This window comes from Kogia breviceps, chromosome 6 (genome assembly GCF_026419965.1).
Source record: "Kogia breviceps isolate mKogBre1 chromosome 6, mKogBre1 haplotype 1, whole genome shotgun sequence".
NCBI classification, from domain to species: Eukaryota; Metazoa; Chordata; class Mammalia; order Artiodactyla; family Physeteridae; genus Kogia; species Kogia breviceps.
This window is the reverse complement of record NC_081315.1, coordinates 6,183,306-6,207,829: the sequence shown is the minus strand read 5'-3', so window position 1 is coordinate 6,207,829 and position 24,524 is coordinate 6,183,306. Positions and strand designations below refer to the sequence as shown.

The 24,524-nt window shown below is 41.7% G+C and overlaps 1 protein-coding gene across 4 annotated transcripts in view; it reads left to right on the top strand.

The window, feature by feature from the left end:
• MARCHF1 (membrane associated ring-CH-type finger 1) overlaps positions 1–24,524 on the top strand; it is an 820,299-nt gene that overhangs the window by 727,574 nt on the left and 68,201 nt on the right. For 3 of the 4 annotated variants that reach the window (XM_067035463.1, XM_067035461.1, XM_067035462.1), the window contains exon 5: positions 3,009–3,088. In XM_067035463.1, the coding sequence (XP_066891564.1) occupies positions 3,009–3,088 (80 nt within the window). Of the gene's footprint in view, positions 1–3,008; positions 3,089–3,385; positions 4,130–24,524 lie in introns of all 4 variants that reach the window. The other variant, XM_059066453.2, reaches the window with a different exon arrangement.

Genomic DNA, 24,524 nt, shown 5'->3' with positions numbered 1-24,524 from the left:
GTATGGTCATCTTAACAATATTAATTCTTCCAGTACATGAACGTGGTATATCTTTCATCTGTTTGTGTCATCCTCAATTTCTTTCATCAGTGTCTTACCGTTTTCCAAGTGCAGGTCTTTTACATCCCTAGGTAGCTTTATTCCTAGGTAGTTTTATTCCAGTTTTTATTCTTTTCAAGGTGATGGTAAATGGGATTGTTTCCTTAATTTCTCCTTCTGATAGTTCATTATTAATATAGAAATGCAACAGATTGCTGTATATTAATTTTGTATCCTGAAACTTTACTGAATTCATTGATTAGCTCTATTAGTTTTCTGGTGTTGTCTTTAGGATTTTCTATGTATGTTATCATGTCATCTGCAAACAGTGACAGTATTACTTCTTCCTTTTCAATTTGGATTCCTTTTATTATTTATTTCTCTGATTGCAGAAGCTAGGACTTCCAAAACTATATTAAATAAACATAACAAGAGTGGACGTCCTTGTCTTGGTCCTGATGTTAGAGGAAATGCTTTCAGCTTTTCACCACTGAGTGTGACGTTAGCTATGGCTTTGTCATATATGGCCTTCATTATGTCGAGGTATATTCCCATTTATGCCCATTTTCTGGAGAGTTTTTGTCATAAATGGATGTTGAATTTTGTCAAAAGCTTTTCTGCATCTATTGATATGATCATATGGTTTTTATTCTTCAATTTTTTAATGTGGTGTATCACATTGATTGATTTGCAGATATTGAACAATCCTTGCCTCTGTGGGGCAAATCCCACTTGATCATAGTGTATGATTCTTTTAATGTGCTGTTGGATTCAGTTTGCTAGTATTGTTGCTGAGGATTTTTGCATCTGTGCTCATCAGTGATATTGGCCTGAATTTTCTTTTTTGTGTGATATCTTTGTCTGGTTTAGGTATGGGGGTGAGGCTGACCTCATGGAAAGAGTTTGGAAGTGTTCCCTCCCCTGCAATTTCTCTGGAATAGTTTGAGAAGGATAGATATTAGCTCTTCTCTAAATGTTTGGTAGAATTCATCTGTGAAGCCATCTGATCCTGGGCTTTTGTCTGTTGGGAGTTTTTTAACTACACATTCAATTTCATTACTGGTAATCGGTCTGTTCATATTTTCTATTTCTTCCTGGTTCAGTCTTGGGAGACTGTACATTTCTAAGAATTTGCCCATTTCTTCTAGGTTGTCCATTTTAATGGCATATAGTTGTTCATAGTAGTCTCTTATGCTCTTCTGTATTTTTGTGGGGTTGGTTGTAATTCACCTTTTCCATTTCTGATTTTATTGATTTGGGCCCTCTCTCTTTTTTTCTTGATGAGTCTGGCTAAAGGTTTATCAATTATGCTTATCTTTCCAAGGAACCAGCTGTTAGTTTCATTGATCTTTTCTAATTTTTTCTTTTTAGTCTCTAGTTTGTTTATTTCTGCTCTGATCTTTATTATATCTTTCCTTCTACTAACTTTGGCTTTTGTTTGTTCTTCTTTACCTGGTTCCTTTAGGTGTAAGGATAAATTGTTTACTTGAGATTTTTCTTGTTTCCCGAGGTAGGCTTGTATTGCTATAAACTTTCCTCTTAGAACTGCTTTTGCTGAGTCCCAGAGATTTTGGATGATTGTGTTTCCATATTCATTTGTCTCCAGGTATTTTTTATTTCCTCTCTGATTTCTTCAGTGACACCTTGGTAATGTTTAGTGGCATATTGTATAGCCTCCACATGTTTAGGTGTTTTTAAAAATTTTTTTGCAGTTTTTTCTTGTAGTTGATTTCTATGTATATATCATTAATATGGAGATTTTTAGAACTACTTTGAAATTTGGGGTTAATCTTTCTACCTTTACTATTATTTTCTTGGTGGCAATTTCATCTGTGCAGTCAGAATGGCCTAATTCTGGACCTGGGACTCCCTCAGTTACCTCTATGTAAAGCAGAGGGGTGCCTTTCTAGGTGGGAATGAGAGCAGATAGAGGAGCAGGATTTCTAACCCAAAGCCCTGCTCTACCACCTACTAGCAAGGAGAAGCACCAATTTCTCAGTTTCCTTATCTGTAACATGGAAATAATTCTAGTATGTGCCACATGTGTTTCCTGTGAATATTAATGAATGAACATATGAAAATTACTTAGAACAGTGATTGGCACATAATATTCCCTCAAAACTGTTAGTTATTACTATTTCTGTTTTGTGAGATTATTGTAAGGATTAAAGGGACAGTAGATAAACCACAGCACCGTGCCTTATGCACAGTAAATTCTCAATACAGTCTAGCTTTTGATTTGTCATTATTGTCTGCACTAAATACAACAGTTAAATAAGTCAAAATAGTGAAGAAAATGTTGTGTTTCAAAGGTAGGAGTTTCATGAAACGGACTCAGATTTGTGCCAACAATCTGCATAATTTCAGGCTCTCTTATCTTAGTTTAAAAGATACGAAGGTTCAATAATGTTGCAATGGCTAGATTTTATTAGTGTCAATGATGAAATAATAATAATCACTGCAGGCTTTTAAATATTATGAAGTGTTTTCAAATATATCATCTCATGGGGCCTTAAAGGGACAGCGTTAACCCCGGACAGTATCTCGCAGTCTAAGGGCTATTTGATTATTTACGCTTCCCGGATTATTATCATCCTTGTCACATAGTAGACATTGTGTCCTTTCTATCATAGGCTCTTCAAGGCTTGCCTGTTTGTTCCCAAGGCGAACTGAGCCATCCCCCTCCAAAGTTTACAGTAAATAGAATAGAAACTTCTGGAATCATCTTCCTGTCTCACAAATGAAGAAACAGCAAAGTGGTACAGCATCTCAGCTGTTCCAAGTTCCTCAAATCAGTTTTACTTTTGCAAACCCGGCCCCCCGACTTCCTATATCCTGTGAGCTGCCTCACAAGCAACATGACCGGCAGCCACATTTGTTGTAATGTTTTAAATATGTGGGGGAAAAGCAAGATATCGACCATGTATTACCTTAACCAAGATGCCAAATTGTCTAACTTGTTTCTCCAGGCGAGCAGCCCGACCCCAGGGACAGCTCCCAGGAGCCAGTCAAGGCTGTCTGTCTGTCCATCCACTCAGGACATCTGCAGGTAAGTGCCCAGCAAATGATCCCGTTCGGGGTGTTGTTAGACCAGGGCTTTGTGCTCCTGCTGTGTTTGCTGAGACTGTGGGACGCTTGCCTCTGCTTTACATTGTCCGTGGATAATTTAGACCAGCCTAATTTTTCTCCCTTAGTGCATTTCCCTCATTTGATCTTTATTTACCAACTTTGGGTCCATGCTATCATTTTTTTCATCACTCACTGTCTTTCTCTCTCTCTCTCTCTGTTTTCTCATGGCTTTCCTCTCCATTCCCATTCTCCATCCTTCGCCTGCTGCTCTGTCTAGATCTGCCATCTTACATGACATGTCAGAAGGCTCATTTGAGCAAAGCACCCCTGTCGTGGTGCTGAGCCCTGCTAGGAAGGAGTCTGGTAAGAAATCAGTAAAACAGAGGCCTAGGAGGAGGAGGAGGGCTGCTCTGAGGTACGAGCACACAGAAGAGCAAGCGAAGGGGAGAAGAAAGGATTTTCACCTCCAAATCCCCAGCCCCCGATGGAGTGGGACTGACACAGAGTCTTCAGATTCATCTTCCACCGACCAGAGTCACTGGATTCAGGCAAAAAGAAGAGCCCAAGTGAAGTTCCGCCTGTCTCGGAGAAGGAGAAATAAGAAACCAAGTGGAAACTTGGATGAGTCTTCCGCTCCTAACGCAAGCCATCCAGTACATTGGGGGTCCGAAGGTAAAAAGCGCCCGGAGCTGACCGAGTGTGAGAGCTGCTCTTTAAATCTCCACAGAGGAAGAGGCACGTCGTACCAGGGATGCAGTGTTTCCCTGCCAAGACGGTCCTCTGACATTAAGAGACCCTCAAGGAAGCATGAGGAAAGCAGAGGCAGGTACCACCACAGGGATCCTGAACTCTTGCACAGGCTTGGGCAAAATGAAACGCTCCAGAGAATGTTTTCAGAGACAGGTTCCAGCCCTGAAATGCTGGCAGTCAAAGCAGGTGGCAAGCCTGTGGAGGATGCAGGATTCCTTCAGAAGCCTCCCGCCACCTACCATGATGGGTCTGATCATTTAAAAGCATGCAGGTCAGTCACTCCAGAGAAAGACTTGATTACATCCCAGTAGATCTCCTCCTGCTGTGAGTTACGTGTGTGTGTGTGTGTGTGTGACCTATACCCTCAAAACATAACCTGTGTTCATACTGTCATTTGTCAAACTGGATATAGGGAGATAAAACAAGCCAAGACATGGGAGGAACAATGCAGAAGTATCCGTGGGTTTGGAAGCTGTTCCACAGTACAGTTAGATTTCCCCCTCCCCTTTCTTTTAACCGAATAATGACTTATCCCGGTCAAAAAACTGACAAACCAACGGAGTCCTGTCCCTACTCTCGGTAAGACAAGGATTGTGGAGGAAACATGAGTGAGAGCGTGAAACTTTAGACTCTTCAATGCAAATCTGGTGAACCGTTAGCACTCTGACAGAGGATATTCAGGGCTTGCGGGGTTTTAAGTTCAGATTTTTGTATCAGAAAAATTTCCTCTGCAGTTGGTGCTAATTTGTTCTCCAGTTATCTGACTCAGCAGGGTAATTCGAGACTGAAAGGGCACAGAAACAAGTCACGGACGTATCTGCGCGGTCGCTGGGGCCTTCGGGGAAAGGAGACCACATTAACTTGGGTGATAATCGTGTACTAAAAGGTTTCAACGTGCAGACAATTCATAGCTATGAGACCGCTTGTTTGCACTTTTTACCCGACTGGATACAATCTTCAAAATAACCTAAAACTTAAAAGAATGATGTGACTGTCCAGGCTAGTATGCACAAACAAGACAACGTTAAACCAAACAAATATTTTGGATTTTCCTATTATACCCAGTCATTTAAGTTGCTTGGATTCTGTTTGGGAGCAAGTGCTGTTTTTGTTGCCTAACGCTTGGTTTGGGGGGCTTCCTTTTATGAAAGTTGGAGTTATTTTATAGAACGTGTATGTTTCACGTGGATCACGTGACCCAGAGAGCACTTCCTGTGTTCATTCAGGGCAGGACGGGAAGGAGAGTTAAGCCCTGGGTGTAAATAATACTGTAATGGTTTGTTTCTCTGAAAGTTTTATGAAATAGTCATTCATGAAATGTGCGTTCATGTTTTCACGCAGGCGTTTATAATGCGTCAGGCACTGAAAATATTACAGTGCATAAGGTTTGTAGCGTCTCTGACATCTACAGCTTACAATCTGATGGAAATAGCAGACACGAAAGCTATTTCACAGTTAGTTACGATTGTGGTAAGGAACGTAGGAGTGTATAATGAGGAAGGTTTACCTGTGCTGGGAAATCAGAGGAGGACTCTCTTAAGGAAGTGACAAGCTGACTGAGAGGCTCAAGCATGACAGGAATTGATCAAGGAGAGAGCAGGGAAGGCCGTCCAGGCAGCCTGCCAGCAGGGCTCCAGGGAACTGAGAGCTGGATGCTGCTGCCGGGGGCGGGCGGGGTGGGGGGCGCGGGCGGGGAGGGGTGGGTGGTGGAGCTGAGGCTAGAGAGGTGGAGAGGGCCCTGTAAAACACGATAAGTGGTTTAAAACAGAAGCGACACCATTTGACTTAGATACGAATACGAGTAAGTTTCTTGTGATCTTTTGACTATGATTTAAGTGTGACTTGGCTAAAATGTCTGGGGATGGACAGAACACTGTCTCTAGTCTAGATGAAGAACTCCGCAATCACAAACATCTGTGGTCATTCACCAAACCTACTTCCAAAGTAATTTAATGAAAGAGAGTCGGAAAAGCTAGTTGTAGGCTTAATGGTAATTGGAGAAAAAAGTAATGCTTGTAATTAAAGTCATAGCGGCTGGCTCTTTGAAGTTAAAAGCACTGCTCTGGAGGAACATTTTCAAAGACAGAATATTTAACATAGACTTCTATTAATGAAAGTGAGATCGATGGACCTGTAGTTACCATTTCTTACTGTGGGTTATCGTCAAAATACACCCACTAAGCAAATCCTGTGAGCCGTATATTATACTGGGAGCTGAGGATAAAGTGACAGAAAGCCTTGATTCTTCCCTTAAGTGGCCTATTTTCTAATGGAAGAAATCAGATGTATACCCGAAAAGATGAATGTTCAAGATAGCACAGGGTGAGTTGAAGAAGAGGAATTTGAAGAAAGAAAAATTGCTGAGAGCTGACATAATCCAGGAACCCCTTGAGAGGTGGGATTGGGGCTGAGAAAAGGAGAAGTTAGCCTGGCAGAGATGCACGGCCCGCATCCAGGCCCTCAAGGCAGGGCCCAGGCAGGGACTAGGCAGTGCCACTGTGCACCCGGGAACTCTTTGTGAACTGTGTGACTAGGTTAGAAGGTTTGCACAGGTGGATAACTAGAATATCTCTTTAAAAGACATTGTGAAGAAAACTTGCATATCCTTCCCAGGAGCTTAACTCTGTTCCGTGCATCCCTGTTTTCAAACTGCCTTGCTGAGCCTCTGGTTGCCAAAGAGGCTGCCAAGGACAGATCAAGGCAATGGTGCTCCCATTAGCCCATCTTTAAGCAGAGGGTTGGGGTTCTATATCACATTCCTTTAAGGAAAAAAAAAGAAGATTCCGCTGTAAAAAATAATGTAGAAAGCCTTTGCTAAATCAAATAGGCTTGATGAAGAACAACATGTAGGAGTAGTCACAGGGACGCCAATAATGTCCTGGAAAGGGAGCTAGATTGAGGAGAAGGAGTGGTGATGTGGTGGAAGCAGCCCGCTTCGGGGTGAGTAGGATGAGGATGGTAAAGAGGAATGAAAGGGAGGAGCACACGACCCGCAGGCATTTGCATCCCCCCCAGGTGAGCAGAATCCCCACCCCCACCCCCCAGGTCACCAGATGCAGTCTTAGCGCTTGCAGTCGGTGAGGCCGGAAGACAAAGAAGTGGAGAAAGACTCCAGACCTTGGAAGCCGGCAGGTAGTAAAAGCCGGTGTTACTGACAGAGGCAGAAGAGGTCAGAGGCCAGTTGGCTAGGGAAAGACACGAGGAGTTTAATTGCAGGCCACCTATTTGTGGCGACGGTGACGTCCCAGGGTCGGCTGTTGAGCAGAGAACGTGAGTCACGCCACTGAAGTGCAGGAGGGCCGTCAAGGCTGGGTCTGTGTGATTTTTCAAGCAGCAGTGAACTATGTACACAGACCAACACTAAACAGATGCATGTTTGCAGTGGTCATGAACGTGGTGTAAGAGCACAGGGCAATCGCATCAAGATATTAAAAATGAAAATCTCAAGGTCACGGAGGACATATAGATTTGGGTATCATTCTCAGGGAGGCGACTGAGATGCCTGGAAAGTGAATGCAGTCTCTATATGAGACCGTATGTAGGAGAAAAGCCTCTGTATGGACCCAGCCCCGGCACCGGGGTCCCCTGCGTATGGGAGGAGGATAAAGTCGTTCTCCTGCCACTTGACGTGGACAGGCGGGTTGAGTCTCAGCTACAACCACAAAGCCGAAGGAGCTCCTAAGCCCTTCTTCCTTTTTTCTCCCTGGCATTCAGTCCCACAGGGACACTGCCCACTCTTGACCCTCACCGAAGCCTCACACAGAGAAAGTTTCTCTATTACCTTCCTGTAACTTAGAGGGAATTTAAATCATCATGCTGTCACACCCACGCTTGTGGAGCAGGAAAGGTTTTGCCTTTTTTTTTTATAGAACATTTACATTAAAAAACTCACGTTAGCTCACGCGTGAAACTTGTGGGTGGCCTCTTAGTTGCCGTCAGTGGCAAGTTCAAAATCTGTGATAGGATTCACAAGGCCCTGCATGATCTAGCTGACCAGCTTTGACCGCGTCATTAACAATGACCTACTCGTGCCGGTCTGTCTTCGGGTCTCTGAAAGAGCCAGGCCTGTCCCTTCCAGGGCCTGGGATGCCTTCACCTTAACTGCTCCGCCCTGCCCCAGGCTAACTCCTGGTCATTCTTTCTTGATTTAAATGTCATTTCTTTAGGGAAACTTTTGTGATCCTCTAACCGACACTCAGGTCCCCTTCACTTCCATAGCATCATTTTTTAAAATTTTATTTGTTTGGAATGTAGTTGATTTACAATGTTGTGTTAGTTTCGGGTGGACAGCATTGTGATTCAGTTACCATAGCATAATTTTTAATTGCCGACATCTATGTATTTTTGTGATTGACGGTATCACATTTGCTCCCTGCGGTGTCCAAAAGTGCCTGGAACAGTGCCTGGTAGATAGCACATCCTCAACATACAGTTTCTGATGGAATAGATTTCGGGAAAATAAATTTTTTGAAGGCAGTCATTCTTCCTATGTGAAATCATAGCAGTAAGTGGTGGATTACCTCTCCTGCAGAGGAGTCCCATGTAAAGAATATTCTTCGCGAGCAGCTAGTGGATATCAGTATCAGCTATGGGGCCTGTAAAAGGCAGACCGCTGTCCCCACCCCCGGAGATCCTGATGCACTTCCTCTGGGGCTGGGCCCATGACTTCGCGTTTCTAAAACATTCCCAAGCGATGCAGAGGCAGCTGATCCAGGGACCACGTTTTGAGAACCGCTGTTCGATGCTACAGAGTCCCCAGGGAAAGGCTGAGTCTGGGAAGCGTAATTAGTCTTCGGTCGTCCTCTGCCGAGTGCTGACACAAAAAGCACCACATCAGATCGCTTTCCTGTATTTCATGCTGTCGTACCGGCGTGGGACAGGCCATCAAGCTAAAACCGTAGGCTGACCAAGTCCCAACTTTAACAGGAACTCAGCTGTCATGGTTTGACTATTGTTTCCCTTCAGACACACTTCCTCATCCCATCTAAGCCCACTTCTGTCAGCGAGTTCACAGATCCCCTGGATTTCCAGTTCTGACTATGTTTCCTGCTCATTGGGTATATCCGGTCCCAACCAAGTTCTGTCACTTCCTCCAGATACCGCTCCGATCTGGGTCTTCTCTCCCGTTACCAGCATCCCCTTGTGACTCGACTCCACACGTCTGTTCTCTCGCCACATCCACCGTTTACCCCCTGTTTTGGTCAGGACTCGTCTCTCAGGTTAAGATTGCCTGAAACCAGTTCAAGTGAGCTTGATGTCTTAGCCACAGAAATAGAAAATCCGGGCACACAGATGCCCTTGGGGCCTCCAGAGAGTCAAGCAGTGTGGTTCCCTCACTCTCTCGCCTTCTCTGTGTGGTTCTTATTTTCTCTGACTGCAGACAAGCTTCCTCTGTACAGCAGAGGGAAGAAACGTTGTGGACAGAGACAGCGGCAGGCTTACATTTTACCAGCAGTGGCTTGACAGTAAAGGGAAATGTTCTCTTCAAGCAGTTACATGAAATCCCAGAGAAGGAGTAGAATTCGCCTGCCTTAGGTCACATCCATGGGCATGGGTCATTATGCTTGGACCCAGTCCTTGGGTGGAAGGCTGCGTTTAAGATGTGGCTATGGGCAACCCCTTCAGAACCTTACGAATTGGGGAAAGAACACGCCAACACCAAAAAGAACAGCACTAGTACCAGAAGAAGTGGGAAAAGAATTATGAGCAGGAAAAAACAAACAAACAAACAATACAGTACAAGGTCCTACTGTACAGCACAGTGAAGTATATTCAATGCTCTGGGATAAACCATAATGGAAAATAATATTTAAAAGAATATATATATATGTATGTATAACTGAATTACTTTGCTGTACAGCAGAAATTAACGCAACATTGTAAATCAACTATACTTCAATTTAAAAAAAAACAGTAGTGTTCAACCACCATCAAATGCGTTCTTTCCTTCCTAAATGTCTTTCTCTTCCTCTCCAAATGCCCATATTTAGATATGCTTTCTCATTTTTATCCTCTTCCATGAAGCTTTTCCAAAGTTTTCTGGTCCATGGTGACATTTTCCTTCTTACAATTCCCATAACCTTTATTCTCAATATCACGTCTTTAGTATTCAGTCATTTTTTTAGTGGTTTCAAGAGTGTTGGTTCCCTTTTCTCTACACAGCAAGCTCCTTGAAGGTAGGACTCGTGTCTCACCCCTATTCTGTGCCCTAGGCAGTACTCAGAGTAACTTCGGAATTTAGCAATGGCTCACATAGAACTTTCGGAACGGCTTTGTAATCAGTGAAACCTAAGAGAGGAGACTTGCAAAAAACATGGGTACTATAACGGGAACTGGGTGACAGAGGGAATATTGAATTCTTTCAATGGTTTCCTTAAAACAGGAAGAGCCCAAAAGTAAATCATAATTCCTGGTAATGTTGTAGATCTATCTTGGGTTGGATGGTGGACTTGAAAGTATACTTTATGTTACTTTTCTCTAGCCTTCACCTTCATTAAGAAAAAATTTTGAGGCAAATTGGATGAGAAAATGATAAAAATAGTCTATATGTTGACTTGTTTAATTGTTGCAATAATTTTGATCTGGGTAATGGAAAGTAGAGACAGAAAATTTCTAAAACTCCAAGCGTTCATAGCAGAAGACTGCCTTTCAAAAGCAACAGAATCATGCTTCTTGACAAAGCACTGGGGTTTAGAAAATTGATTTAGATTATTTTTGAATCATAGGCCTGAGCTCCTACGAAAATTGTGCTTAAAATGGACCTTTTTCTTATCGCTGTCATCATATCTGTGTGCCCACTTATTCATTCACACATTGAGCAACTCTTCCTTGGGAATTTACTCTGTATCAGAGCTAGGTCCTAGAAGCTGGAAATCCAGTGGAAAATGCAGTAATAGTCTCACCCCTAATTAACTTATATTCCAGGTGGTAAGACAAATAATCAAACAGGCAAATGTAAAAAAAAAAAAAAAAAAAAAAAAATCCATGAATAAACAAAGCTAAAGGTGCATACTGATCTAGTAGAATAAAGCAGGTTTCCCTGTGGAACTAATAATTAAAGAACAATCCAAAGAGAAGCAAAGAGAAGAGATAACCTGTTTTAGGAAAAGGATATGGTGCAAGTGAGCACGTAGAGATGAGTGATTTGGGGGAAAAGGATTTCCCTGTAGCCCCTCGGGGAGCAGGAGGGAGGGGGTGCGAGCCAACCACGGGGTCTTTATCGCTACAGTTAGGAGTTTGGACAGCGTTCCAATGACAAGGGGACGTTTCCGTAGACTTTTAAGTAAAAGAACAACACCGTCACTTCTGTGTTTTGGAAGAACACTCAAGCTACGCTTGGAAAACAGATAGGAAGGGCAAGACGGAAGCTGAATGAACCCGGTTAGAAAGCCAGCGTGGTGTCTCAGGAAAGAGCTGGTGGAGGCCGTGAGAATAAAAAGAAGTAGATGGATTTTTTAAAAGTATTTTGAAAGTAAATCAAACAGGACTTGATGATTAAGTACCTATAGATGTGGTCTCAAGTTTCTGATTTAGAAAACTAGGTAGATTCTAGTACCATTTCCTGTGGAGAGAACACACTGAGAAGCAGAAAAGGAGAGGAGTTCAGTTTCCGACATGATAGTTTGAGGCACAAAACAAACATCCAAAGAGAGATATCAAAGAGACATACATAGGTCTAGAGGTCAGAAGTGGCGTTGCGACTTTAGGTGAAGACTAGGAAGTCTTGAGCCGATAGGTGGTGATTGGCGAGATCTCCCATAGAAAACTGCAAACTGAGAGGATGAGGGCACAGAGAACCCCATGGAACAGCAACATTTAATGGCCCTGGGAAAGGACAAGGAGCAGGTGGAAACCCTGGAGTGTGTGAAGGAAAGAGAGAAGAGACCAGGTGGAGGGAGAGAGGAATCGGGGGGCCTGTTTGTGCTTTTTATTTAGAGAACCCTTGGGCTCAGAGAAGTTGAAGATGCAGGAAACTGGGGTATTGCTTATTTATTGAGGTCCCACAGGGAAGGTAGAAAAGGATGGGACCCAGAGCCCAGAATAGAAGGATCACTGTGGTGAGGAAAATAGGTATGTCTTTCTTTCCAATAGAAGAGAACAAGGAAACGGTAGATGTGAACAAATGCAGATCTACAGATTATAAAATTTTCTTTTTATGGCCTTGTAGAATGAGGGAGTTCTGCAGGGTCAAACATCCAGGGAAATTTGAATTTCAGATAAACAACAAATAGTTTGTCACTGGGGCACACTCCTACAGTAAAAAGTATTCGTTGTTTATCTGAAATTCAAATTTTACTGGGCATCCTGTATATTTTTTCTAAGTCTGGCAGTGCTAAGAATAACAAGAGAGAAGAGCACATTGAAAGCGCTGCTGAGACTCATAACTGAGTTTATGGGGCCACAGCTGCAGGAAGTGCAATTTCCCTTTGCAGCTCATCGTTTAAATGCAGATATGACCAAAGGCGGGCAATTGAACAGGGACCTAAAGAAGTGACATCAGGAAATAGCCAGGTTTCACACTTAGCACAGTTTCATGTATTTATCCCTATGTGTCCCCAGGGACACACTTCACATTTACAGTTTGAAATTTAAAAACTTAAGATAAATATGCTTTACAAGCTAAGATTTTTAAAGCAAAATAACATTTCACTGAGTAGTTTTTCTCTCAATATGTATTTAGAGGAAAAAACATATTTCTCTTTACCTTCCCCTTATAGGCAATTATCATGGTCACTGGGAAGACTGGGTTCATAGATTCATGCACCATCCAGGTCGCTTTCCAGTTTGCTCTCTGAGGATCCTTGAATATCAGCGCTCTTATTATCTATTGTTACCGAACCAAACTTGGGTCCACTCTTCTTCACACAGTAAAGCCAATCTACTCACACCAGGTTGTGATGAAGAAAAGTGCAGCGTTTATTGCAGACACCAAGCAAGGAGTCCGGGGCAGCCAGTGCTCAAAACCCGAACTCCTCAGTGGGTTTCAGCAAAGCATTTTTAAAGTCAAGGTGAGGGAGTGGGTCACAGGGTATGTGATCAGCTCATGCGCAGTTCTCTGATTGGTTGGCGGTGAGGTCACAGGGTATGTGATCAGCTCATGCGCAATTCTCTGATTGGTTGGTGATGAGGTCACAGGGTGGTGTCACGGGGGGTTAACATTATCAACCTTTAGTGCCAGTAGGTCTGGGGGCTATGTGCTCATGGTTGTCAAGTAATTAATTTCTTCCATTTGGTGGTGGTTTTAGCATCTGTAAAACAACTCAGGAAATGTGCATCAGATACTGTTATCCAAGTATTTCAGAGAGGAGCTACAGCAGAGGATATGGTGGAGGGGTCCATCCCCAGAAGCCCACATAGGCTTCTGCTTGGTTACATTATCTCTTCCTTGGACATATCATTTCCTGGGAGCCTCTTTCCTTCCAGAGCCTCTAACTGTGAAAGCATTCTTCGTAATAGTTAATAGCCTGTGTCCTTCTATTTTCTATTTGTTAGTCCTAGATTTATATTCACTCAGTAGTAGATTTTTTTTTTTTTTACTTTTGTTACTTATTCTATTACTTCTATTAGTTTTTCTATAAAAAAATGAAACTGACATTCTTTGTCAACGTCCATTCCATGAGTAAAAGATAAGCCGTTCACCGTCTCTGACATTCAGGTGAGAAAGTTTATCCAAAGTGACCTAAAGAGAAGCATTCATTTCCAAGAGGTAACAGACTCTTAAGGAAGTTCACGAATTTATTGTCTTCCTTATGCCTTTGCCTTTGTTTTGCTGAGTCTTGTAGGAATTAATAACAACCTTTCTCCTGTTCATTTTAATAACGGCTGAGTTGGTAGGAAATACAGGCATGAACATTGCTGGTGATCCTCCAGAGATGAGTTACTCAGGGTGACCCGACACAGAGTCACAAGGTCTCACTTTCAATTCTTGCTTTCTCGCTACTTGGAGCAGGCAGGCTGCGAAAGGTGAGGTGGCCCTCTCTTCATTTATGTGATCAAAAATGAGAAAAATGGATGTGTGTTGCAAATAGGTGCATTGCTAGTCTAATACAATGTTTTAAACTAATATCTTTCCTCCAAGTGAATAATTGAATGCATTGCAGTCCTTGACAAAAATTCAGATATACATAATGCTACTTTATTTCACAGAGTGAAGGTTCTCAAAAAGATAAACATTGATGACACCACATTTTAATATTATAAATGTTTGGTGTGATTTCACATAGAATTTCAGCATTTAGCTCAGTACTTTGTATTTTGAATGAACAAAAACAATAAATGAAGGCACTGAGATATATAGATATAGATATAGATATACACACACACACAGTCACAAGAAACATATAAGAAAAAAACTTGAAAGGCTAGCAGAAATGGCAATTTATATCTTTTTTTCCTATCTTTTAAAGGCATGCAGGCTTTTTTCTAATTGTTCTGAATTGGGAGATAATATTTCCAGGGATGGAATGACAGTGTCATCAATAATACTGATTGTCTTGACTGTTAAATTATCTTACATGACCAAAACCAAGCGGGTTGATTCATTCCCTTCTAATTTGGCTAACCAAGTAACTCTGATTTTTGGAAAGAACATGTATTCTGTAGGCAAATCATGTAACAAGTAGTACATTAGAAAGGAAAAAAGAGAAAAAACTGGAATTTTTTCTGCTTATAAAAACGTCTTAAAGTAGATTTGAATCAAGCAGAAATTTTCCAACCTCAGAAAACTTCAGGCAAAGGTACATAGAAGTACAAAGCTCCTTCAGAGGTAAAAGTCAATATCTACATATTACAAAGCTGTTTATACTGTGCTACATTTATCTTTTCTTTGGTAATTTCCATGATTGTTAAATGCCCAATCATAGCAAAGTGCAAAATACTGAGTGAGAAGGAATAGCGATTAGATCAAGTTTATCTACTTCTAATTTAAGAGCAATATGTGTTCAGGATTATAGTTATTTTGAACTATATCCCTTCTCTAATGAACTTATATCTGTTTGACAATATGCAAAAAAAAAAAAAAAGAAAAGAAAAACACCCTCTCTCCTTTTAAAAAAAAAAATCTTTATTGGAGTATAATTGCTTTAAAATGGTGTGTTAGTTTCTGCTTTATAACAAAGTGAATCAGCTCTACGTATACATATATCCCCATATCCCCTCCCTCTTGTACCTCCCTCCCACTCTCCCTATCCCACCTCTCTAGGTGGTCACAAAGCACCGAGCTGATCTCTCTGTGCTATGTGGCTGCTTCCCACTAGCCATCTATTTTACATTTGCTAGTGTATATATGTAAATGCTATTCTCTCACTTCATCCCAGCTTACCCTCCCCTCGCCGTGTCCTCAAGTCCATTCTCTACTTCTGTGTCTTCATTCCTGTCCTGCCCTTAGGTGCATTAGAACCATTTTTTTCTTTTTTAGATTCCATATATACGTGTTAGCATATGGTGTTTGTTTTTATCTTTCTGAATCACTTCACTCTGTATGACAGTCTCTAGGTCTGTCCACCTCACTACAAATAACCCAATTTCGTTTCTTTTTATGGCTGAGTAATATTCCATTGTATATATGTGCCACATCTTCTTTATCCATTCATCTGTTGATGGACACTTAGGTTGCTTCCATGTCCTGGCTATCGTAAATAGAGCTGCAATGAACGTTTTGGTACATGACTCTTCTTGAATTATGGTTTTCTCAGGGTATGTGCCCAGTAGTGGGATTGCTGGGTTGTATGGTAGTTCTATTTTTAGTTTTTTAAGGAACCTCCCTACTGTTCTCCATAGTAGCTGTAACAATTTACATTCCCACCAACAGTGCAAGAGGGTTCCCTTTTCTCCACACCCTCTCCAGCATTTATTGTTTGTAGATTTTTTGATGGTGGCCATTCTGACCGGTGTGAGGTGAAACCTCAGTGTAGTTTTGATTTGCATTTCTCTAATGATTAGTGATGTCGCACATCCTTTCATGTGTTTGTTGGCAATCTGTATATCTTCTTTGGAGAAATGTCTATTTAGGTCTTCTGCCCATTTTTGGATGGGTTGTTTGTTTTTTTGATATTGAGCTGTATGGGCTGCTTGTAAATTTGAGAGATTAATCCTTTGTCAGTTTCTTCATTTGCAAATATTTTCTCCTATTCTGAGGGTTGTCCTTTTGTTTATGTTTTACTTTGCTATGCAAAACTTTTAAGTTTCATTTGGCCCCATTTGTTTATTTTTGGTTTTATTTCCAATTCTCTAGGAGGTGAATTTAAAAAGGTCTTGCTGTAATTTATGTCATAGAGTGTTCTGCCTATGTTTTCCTCGAAGAGTTTTATAGTGTCTAGCCTTACATTTAGGTCTTTAATCCATTTGAAGTTTAGTTTTGTGTCTGGTATTAGGAAGTGTTCTAATTTCATTCTTTTACATGTAGCTGTCCAGTTTTCCCAGCACCACTTACTGAAGAGGCTGTCTTTCCTCCATTGTATATTCTTGCCTACTTTATCAAAAATAAGGTGACCATATGTGTGTGGGTTTATCTCTGGTCTTTCTGTCCTGTTCCATTGATCTATATTTCTGTTTTTGTGCCAGTACCATGCTGTCTTCATAACTGTAGCTTTGTAGTATAGTCTGAAGTCAGGGAGGCTGATTCCTCCAGCTCTGTTTTTCTTTCTCAAGTTTGCTTTGGCTATTCGGGGTCTTTTGTGTTTCCATACAAATTGTGAAGTTTTTTGTTCTAGTTCTGTGAAAAATGCCATTGGTGGTTTCATAGGGATTGCATTGAATCTGTAGATTCCTTTGGGTAGTAGAGTCATTTTCAGTGTTGATTCTTCCAATCCAAGAACATGGTATATCTCTCCATCTGTTTGTGTCATGTTTAATTTCTTTCATCAGTGTCTTATAATTTTCTCCATATAGGTCTTTTCTCTCCTTAGGTAGGTTTATTCCTAGGTATTTTATTCCTTTGGTTGCAGTGGTAAATGGGAGTGTTTTCTTAATTTCTCTTTCAGATTTTTCATCATTAGTGTATAGGAATGCCAGAAATTTCTGTGCATTAATTTTGTATCCTGCTACTTTACCAAATTCATGGATTTGCTCTAGTAGTTTTCTCGTAACATCTTTAGGATTCTCTATGTCTAGTATCATATCATCTGCAAACAGTGACAGCTTTACTTCTTCCTTTCTGATTTGGATTCCTTTTGTTTCTTTTTCATCCCTGATTGCTGTGGCTAAAACTTCCAAAACTATGTTGAATAATAGTGGTGAGAGTGGGTAACCTTGTCTTTTTCCTGATCTTAGAGGAAATGGTTTCAATTTTTGATCATTGAGACCGATGTTGGCGTTGGGTTTGTCATATATGGCCTTCATTATGTTGAGGCAAGTTCCCTCTATGCCTACTTTCTGGAGGGTTTTTATCATAAATGGGTATTGAACTTTGTCAAAATCTTTTTCTGCATCTATTGAGATGATCATATGGTTTTTATCCTTCAATTTGTTAATATGGTGTATCACACTGATTGATTTGCATATCTTGAAGAATCCTTGCATTCCTGGAATAAACCCCACTTGATCATGGTGTATGATCCTTTTAATGTGCTACTGGATTCTATTTGCTAGTATTTTGTTGAGGATTTTTGCTTCTGTGTTCATCAGTGATATTGGTCAGCATTTTTTCTCTGTGACATCTTTGTCTGGTTTTGGTATCAGGGTGATGGTGGCCTCGTACAATGAGTTCGGGAAGTTCATCCCTCTGCTGTATTTTGAAAGAGTTTAAGAAAGATAGGTGTTAGCTCTTTTCTAAATGTTTGATAGAATTCGCCTGTGAAGCCATCTGGTCCTGGGCTTTTGTTTGTTGGATGATTTTAACCACAGTCTCAATTTCAGTGCTTGTGATTCATCTGTTTATATTTTCTATTTCTTCCTGGTTCAGTCTCGGCAGGTTGTGCTTTTCTAAGAATTTGTCCATTTTTTCCAGGTTGTCCATTTTATTGGCATATAGTTGCTGGTAGTCATCTCTCATGATGCTTTGCATTTCTGCAGTGTCAGTTGTTACTTCTTTTTCATTTCTAATTCTATTGATTTGAGTCTTCTCCCTTTTTTTCTTGATGAGTCTGGCTAATGGTTTATCAATTTTGTTTATCTTCTCAGACAACCAGCTTTTAGTTTTATTGATCTTTGCTATTGTTTCCTTCATTTCTTTTTCATTTATTTCTGATGTGATCTTTATGATTTCTTTCCTTCTGCTAACTTTGGGGGGTTTTTTGTTCTTCTTTCTCTAATTGCTTTAGCTGTAAGGTTAGGTTGTTTGTGTGAGATGTTTCTTGTTTCTTGAGGTAGGACTGTATTGCTATAAACTTCCCTCTTAGAACTGCTTTCGCTGAATCCCATAGGTTTTGGGTTGTCATGTTTTCATTGTCATTTGTTTCTAAGTATTTTTTATTTTCTCTTTGATTTCTTCAGTTATCTCTTGGTTATTTATTAGTGTGTTGTTTAACCTCCATGTATTTGTATTTTTTACAGTTTTTAACCTGTAATTCGTATCTAGTCTCATAGCGTTGTTGTTGGAAAGATACTTGATATGATTTCAATTTTCTTAAATTTACCAATGCTTGATTTGTGACCTAAGATATGTTCTATCCTGGAGAATGTTCCATAAGCACTTGAGAAGAAAGTGTATTCTGTTATTTTTGGATGCACTGTCATGTAAATATCAAATAAGTCCATCTTGTTTAATGTACCATTTAAAGCTTGTATTTCCTTATTTATTTTCATTTTGCATGATTTGTCCATTGATGAAAGTAGGGTGTTAAATTCCCCTACTATGATAGTGTTACTGTCGATTTCCCCTTTTATGGCTGTTAGCATTTGCCTTATGTATTGAGGTGCTCCTATGTGGGGTGCATAAATATTTACAATTATATCTTCTTGGATTGATCCCTTGATCATTATGTAGTGTCCTTCTTTGTCTCTTGTAACAGTCTTTATTTTAAAGGCTATGTTGTCTGATGTGAGAATTGCTACTCAGGCTTTCCTTTGATTTCCATTTGCATGGAATATCTTTTCCATCCCCTCACTTTCAGTCTGTATGTGTCCCTAGGTCTGAAGTGGGTCTCTTGTAGACAGCATATATACAGGTCTTGTTTTTGTATCCATTCAGCCAGTCTATGTCTTTTGGTTGGAGCATTTAATCCATTTACATTTAAGATAATTATCGATATGTATGTTCCTATTACCATTTTCTTAATTGTTTTGGGTTTGTTTTGGTAGGTCTTTTCCTTCTCTCCTGTTTCCTGCCTAGAGAAGTTCCTTTAACGTTTGTTGTAAAGCTGGTTTGGTGGTGTGAATTCTGTTAGCTTTTTCTTGTCTGTAGAGGTTTTAATTTCTCCATTGAATCTGAATGAGATCCTTGCTGGGTAGAGTAATCTTGGTTGTAGGTTTTTCCCTTTCATCACTTTAAATGTGTCCTGCCACTCCCTTCTGGCTTGCGGAGTTTCTCCTGCAAGGTCAACTGTTAACTTTATGGGGATTCCCTTTTATGTTATTTGTTGTTTTTCCCTTGCTGCTTTCAATATTTTTTCTTTGTATTTAATTTTTGATAGTTTGATTAATGTGTCTTGGCATTTCTCCTTGGATTTATCCTGTATGGGACTCTGTGTGCTTCCTGGACTTGATTGACTATTTCCTTCCCATGTTAGGGAAGTTTTCAACTATAATCTCTTCAAATATTTTCTCAGTCCCTTTCTTTTTCTCCTCTTCTTCTGGGGCCTGTATAATTGAAATGTTGGTGCATTTAAAGTTGCCCCAGGGGTCTCTGAGACTGTCCTCAATTTTTTTCATTCTTTTTTCTTTATTCTGCCCTGTGGTAGTTATTTCCACTATTGTATCTTCCAGGTCACTTATCCATTCTTCTGCCTCAGTTATTCTGCTATCGATTCCTTCTAGAGAATTTTTCATTTCATTTATTGTGTTGTTCATCATTGTTTGATTGCTCTTTAGTTTTTCTAGGTCCTTGTGAAATGTTTCTTGTATTTTCTTCTTTCTATTTCCAAGATTTTGCATCATCTTTAGTATCATTATTCTGAATTCTTTTTCAGGTAGACTGCCTATTTCCTGTTCATTTGTTTGGTCTGGAGGGTTTTTACCTTGCTCCTTCATCTACTATGTATTTCTCTGTCTTCTCATTTTGCTTAACTTACTGTGTTTGGGGTCTCCTTTTCGCAGGCTGCAGGTTTGTAGTTCCCTTTGTTTTTGGTGTCTGTCCCCAGTGAATAAGGTTGGTTCAGTGGGTTGTGTAGGCTTCCTCTTGGAGGGGACTGGTGCCTGTGTTCTGGTGGATAAGGTTGGATCTTGTCTTTCTCATGGGCAGCACTGCATCTCATGGTGTGTTTTTGGTTGTCTGTGACCTTATTATGATTTTAGGCAGCATCTCTGCTAATGGGCTGTGTTCCTGTCTTGCTAGTTGTTTGGCATAGGGTGTCCACCACTGCAGCTTGATGGTCATTGAGTGGAACTGGATCTTAGCATTGAGATGGAGATCTCTGGGAGTGCTTTTGCCGTTTGATATTATATGGAGCCTGGAAGACTGTGTTGGATCAATGTCCTGAACTCGGCTCTCCCCTGTCAGAGGCACAGGCCTGACACCTGGCTGGAGCACCAAGACTGTGTCCACCACATGGCTCAGAAGAAAAGGGAGAAAGGAAGGAAGGAAGAAAATAAAATTATTAAAATAAGACAAGATTATTAAGAATTAAAAATAATTAAAAATTAATTAAGGCTTCCCTGGTGGCGCAGTGGTTGAGAGTCTGATGCAGGGGACACGGGTTCGTGCTCCGGTCTGGGAAGATCCCACATGGCACGGAGGAGCTGGGCCCGTGAGCCATGGCCACTGGGCCTGTGCATCCGGAGCCTGTACTCTACAACGGGAGAGGCCACAGCACTGGGAGGCCCGTGTACCGCAGAAAAAAAAAAAAAAAAGTAATTTAAAAAAAGAGAAGGAAAGAAGAGGGCAACCAAAACAAAAAACAAATCAACCAATGATAATAAGCACTATAAAGTATACAAAAAAAAAAAAACGGACCGACAGAACCCTAGGACAAATGGTAAAAGCAAAGCTATACAGGCAAAATCACACAAAGAAGCATACACACACACAAAAAAAAAGCAAAAGGAAAAATATATATATACCTACATATTAAAAAAAGGAAGAGAGCAACGAAATTAATAAACAAATATACCAAGGAAATTAAACTGTAAGTACTATAGATAAACATAAAACTAGAAACAAATTATTTGCAGAAAGCAAACTCCAAGTCTACAGTTGCTCCCAAAGTCCACTGCCTCAATTTGGGATGATTCGCTGTCTATTCAGGTTTTCCACAGATGCAGGTACATCAAGTTGATGGTGGAGCTTTAATCCGCTGCTTCTGAGGCTGCTGGGAGAGACCTCCCCCTCTCCTCTTTGTTCGCAAAGCTCCTGGGGTTCAGCTTTGGACTTGGCCCCGCCTCTGCATGTAGGTGCCTGAGGGCGTCTGCTCTTTGCTCAGACAGGACGGGGTTAAAGGAACCGCTGATTCAGGGGCTCTGCTCACTCAGGCCGGGGGAGGGAGGGGAACAGATGCGGGGCAAGTCCGTGACGTCAGAGGCGGCGTGACGTTGCACCAGCCTGAGGCGCGCCGCGCGTTCTGCCGGGGAAGCTGTCCCTGGATCCCGGGACTCCGGCAGTGGCGGGCTGTACAGGCTCCCGGGAGGGGAGGTGCGGAGAGTGACCTGTGCTCGCACACAGGCCTCTTGGTGGAGGCAGCAGCGGCCTTAGCATCTCATGCCCGTCTCTGGGGTCCACGCTGATAGCCCCGGCTCGCGCCCATCTCTGGAACTCATTTAGGCGGCGCTCAGAATCCCCTCTCCTCGCGCACCCTTTTGGGAAGTCTGAGGTCTTCTGCCAGCGTTCAGTAGGTGTTCTGTAGGAGTTGTTGCACATGTAGATGTATTTCTGATGTATTTCTGGGGAGGAAGGTGATCTCCACGTCTTACTCTTCCGCCATCTTTTTGGGGGGGGGCGCGGTATGCGGGCCTCTCACTGCTGTGGCCTCTCCCGTTGCGGAGCACAGGCTCCGGACGCGCAGGCTCAGCGGCCACGGCTCACGGGCCCAGCCGCTCCGCGGCACGTGGGATCCTCCCAGACCGGGGCACGAACCCGCGTCCCCTGCATCGGCAGGTGGACTCTCAACCACTGCACCACCAGGGAAGCCCTCTTCTGCCATCTTGAAGGTCTCCTCCTCTCTCTTCTTTCTGTCACGTAAATTCCTTTTAAAACCTATATATTCATATATTTATGCAAACAAGAAATGAACCCTGTGTACATATGCTGATGAATATTGGGTACAGTGCTTCTTGCTACCATATCATGATTTGTCTCTAAGAATGTATTTATAGCTTGAGCATTTCCTCCATTCCTAATCACCATATTTGAGTTCTCATCTTCCTTGTAACTGTTGCAGAGTAGTTATATATTCATTTCAATTCTTCTGCAACCATCCTCAGACATAGGTAAATTTCAATACAGTGTCTAATTCGGTTCAGAAATTAAAATGCCCCTGGAGCAGCCTCAGTGAGTTGCCTTCCATTCATAGGACTCTGAGAGTCTCAAACTCAGCACCATGACCTTCCTCCCGCCTCTGTTCCAGAGGACTCTTGTCTCCCCTCCACTCACTTGCATGTTTTTGCAAACTGAAGATGCTATAATCCCAGAGTCCTGGGTTTGGGTAGCTTCTTGGATGTGGCCTTTACTTTAGACATTAGACTAAAAACTTTCCTCTTTCCTTCATGGTTATCTAATAAATAATAATCAAAACCTCCCTATTTTCTACCGAAGTTGCACCACTTTGTTCTTGTTGGGGTTTAGGCTCGCTCAGAGCTCTCCGAGGGTGTTAACTAAGGTGTTGTGCCACACTCTCAGCCAGTACCAAGGGAGAAAATTAAGGAGGAGGAAAGAAAGAAAAACTAATAACTAGAATGAAATAGAAGTCATATACACTGTCAAAATGTCCCATGATTGAGAAGTCCTGGTTCCAATCAGCACTTGAGAGCCTCAAAATCCTACCAGGTAGAGCTGGAAAGACCTAGAGAGCTCACCTCACCCAGTGGTTCTCAGTCTGGGCTACACATTAGACTCACCTGGGAAATTAAAAAAAAAAAAAAAAAAGTTGCTGCCAGGGCTTCATCCAGATCCCTCTGGAAGTGATGTCTCAGCACAGGCACGTGTATAAAAGCATCCTAGATGACTTTCATGCACCGTCCGGGCTGAGAATCACTGATTTCCAGCTCAATCTTGGGTGAACAAATTGACCCCCAGAAGACACGTGTGTCATAAGAAACCTACTTCGGGTAGCAGCCCACTTGGTGGCAGGTCTGTGATCTGGACTCAGTAGAATGGACCCTGGGGTGAACGACGGGTACAAATAATTTCCTCTTGGCTCCTGAAACCGTTTGGGACAGGGGTTCCCAAACGTGACAGCTTGATTGGAGGAAATAAAAGATACAATTGTCTTTTACGGTTTTCATCTTTGATGAAACCTCAAATTTCTCGTCTAGTTGCAATTCACTTACACATGACAGGATAGGAAATAAAACCCAGCTAAATCCATGGGTCCCAAAGGATAGTCCCTGCACCCATAGCATCAGAACCATGTGGGAATCTGTTCGACATGCAAACTGTTGGGTCCCAACTTACACATACCGAATCAGAAGCCCTGGGAGGGGGCCCAGCCCCTCGTTTCACTGGCCCCGGCCCTCGGTGTGAGTCTGATGCAGGCTCGTGTCTGGGAACCACTGGAGCAGAGGCTGCAGAGGAGAAAACAGACGATTGCAATAGGGTGTGTTCATGCCCCCATGGGTTGAGCATAGCGTGCTAGGGAGGGTAAGGAGAAGGATTCCAATGTAAGTCACGCATAAGAGACAGCAAAACGCAAAGCCAGTAAAGGAGATGATACGTGTTTGTATATGAAACTTTTCTATGTCCTTTCTAAATTGTTTGACCCCTTTTTCATGTATATATATATGTGTGTGTGTATATAGGTATACGTGTGTATATGTGTGTGTGTGTGTGTACACACAGATACACTCAAAATGGATAAAATAGGAAACTGAGAAAATCAGGACACATGAAAAGAAGGGTAGAAAACTACTAAATCCACCAAAATTCATATATGGAGATTTACTACAAGTTTAATTTTCATAGGCACGGTGGTCAGAGCAGAGAAAGAAACAGGATTCACGGAAAAGCAAACAGAGCGTTCAGATGAAACCCAGCTTTTGCTAGTAAAGAATGACGGAACAAAACTTCTTTCCTTATAATGAGAACATTTCAATATAGTGGATGGCATCCTCGGCCACCTGCGTGTAAGCAACGTGTGCCACTTTCTTTGACAGTCAAGGGGCGTCGGAAACAGGGCTAAGGCCTTATCAAGCAACTAGAGAGCTGCTCAAGATGAGCACCTGAGAGGAGGCTTCTCCAACTCCAAAGCTCCCTAGACACTCAGTATTAGTGGGAAAAAGAATGTCAGAGAAGCAAATGTCCGTGTCCACTGGAAGCCTCCACTTTTTCTTTAGAAATAGCTCAAGATCAATCCTCTCTCGTGTAACAACTTCACTTTCCCATGATGATATGTAATGATTGGCACATGGTTACAAGGGTGATT